The sequence below is a fragment of the Corapipo altera genome, unplaced genomic scaffold (genome assembly GCF_003945725.1).
Source record: "Corapipo altera isolate COAL_440 unplaced genomic scaffold, ASM394572v1 60387, whole genome shotgun sequence".
Taxonomy (NCBI): domain Eukaryota; kingdom Metazoa; phylum Chordata; class Aves; order Passeriformes; family Pipridae; genus Corapipo; species Corapipo altera.
In genome coordinates this window covers 1471-3139 of record NW_020888177.1, presented here as the reverse complement: position 1 = coordinate 3139, position 1669 = coordinate 1471, and the positions used below count along the sequence as shown (strand labels likewise).

The 1669-nt window shown below is 61.2% G+C and overlaps 1 protein-coding gene across 1 annotated transcript in view; it reads left to right on the top strand.

Moving 5' to 3' along the window:
* Window positions 1-82: 82 nt before the first annotated feature.
* LOC113941883 (RNA-binding protein 8A-like) overlaps window positions 83-1669 on the top strand; it is a gene marked incomplete at its 5' end in the record, with an annotated part of 2730 nt that continues 1143 nt past the window's right edge. The window contains 3 exons of the mRNA XM_027633021.1: window positions 83-238; window positions 359-436; window positions 1080-1216. Of these exons, the coding sequence (XP_027488822.1) occupies window positions 83-238; window positions 359-436; window positions 1080-1216 (371 nt within the window). The remainder of the gene's footprint in view (window positions 239-358; window positions 437-1079; window positions 1217-1669) is intronic.

Here is a 1669-nt window from a genome sequence, read left to right as displayed (position 1 = left end):
GGTGGTCCCTGCCTGTTGCCTGTACCAGGGGGGTTCTTCCCAGCCTGGGGGATCATTCCCAGCCCAAGGGGTTCATTCCCAGCCACGACTGGGAGGGGTCCCTGCCCATCTGGGGGGGTCCTCCTCCCCCTGACTCCACGATGTCCCCCCCCCAATTCCTGCCTCCTCCTCCCCCCAGAGAGCATCCACAAGCTGAAGGAAAAGGCCAAGAAGCGGAAGGGCCGCGGCTTCGGTTCAGGTGAGGCCCCAAAAACCCTTCCCTGGCACCCTGGGGTTGGGGGGTGGGTGACACCCCACCCTGTGCCACGGTGGGGGGGTTGAGGGGCCCCGTTATCCCATCGTGTTCCCCCTTTTCCAGAGGAAGGATCCCGGGCCCGGGTGCGGGAGGATTATGACAGCGTGGAGCAGGATGGGGATGAACCAGGACCACAGAGATGTGAGGGGGGACATGGGGGGGATGGGGGGGATGAGGGGGAGGGGGGGGACATGGGGGGGACATGGTAGACACAGTGAATCCAGAGCTCCGGGTCAGGGCTCAGCCCTGCTGGGATAATACTTTTTCCAACTGCCCCCGTCATTCCCAGGATTTATTTTGGGGCAAATACCCCAAATCTCAAACTCGTGGGCTCTGTATCCCCTTCCCAAGGGTGGGGATGGGGGAGATTTGGGGGGGACACACCACTTCTTGGGGACCCCACAGCCTCTGAGTGTCACTGGGGACACCTTCCCTGTGGGAGGGAAGGGGAATGGGGAGTTGGGTGATACTGGGCTCCAATTTGGGATGAGCCTTTCCCCCCTTCCCAGGATTTATGGACTCTAGGGCTCCATCTCCCCTTCCCAGCTATGGAATTTAGGGGACACACCTTTTCTTAGGGACACTTCTCCGTGGGAAGGAGGAATGGGGGGGGGGTGGTCCTGAGCTCCAGGTCAGGGCTCCCCCCCTCCTCAATTCCCGGGATTGATTTTGGCTCAACCCCCAAATCTCGGCCTTGGGAACTCCACATCCCCTCGCTGAGGGTGGGATTTCTGGGGGGATCCCCCTTTCCCAGCCCCCTGACCCCCTTTTTTTCCCCCCCCAGCTGTGGAGGGCTGGATCCTGTTCGTGACAGGGGTGCACGAGGAGGCCACAGAGGAGGATGTGCACGATCGCTTTGCTGAATTTGGGGAGATCAAGAACATCCACCTGAACCTGGACCGGCGCACGGGATACCTCAAGGTGCCCTGAGGGGCTCAGGGTTAGGATTGGGGGGGTCTGAGGGGAACCCCCCAACTCCATTTTGGCTTGTGGGAGGGTTGAATTGATCCAGTGGAGTCCGGGCTCGGAGATCCTGTGGGATCATCCCAAAAGCGAGCTGATTTTTGGGGCCGTGAGGGGACTGTGCACCCCAAAAGTGACTGATTGGGGGGCCTTTGCACCCTAAAACTGAGCTGGTTGGCGAGTTTGGGGGGGTCCCTGCCCCCCAGAACTGAGCCAGGGGTTCCTGCCGTGCCCAGGCTCATTCCCAGTGCCATTCCCATTCCAGATCCCAATCCCAGGGTGTCAGGGGGTCCCTGCCCCTCAAACCTGAGCTGGGGGTTCCCGCCATGCCCAGGCTCATTCCCAGTGCCATTCCCATTCCAGATCCCAATCTCAGAGTGTCAGGGGGTCCCTGCCCCTCAAACCTGAGCC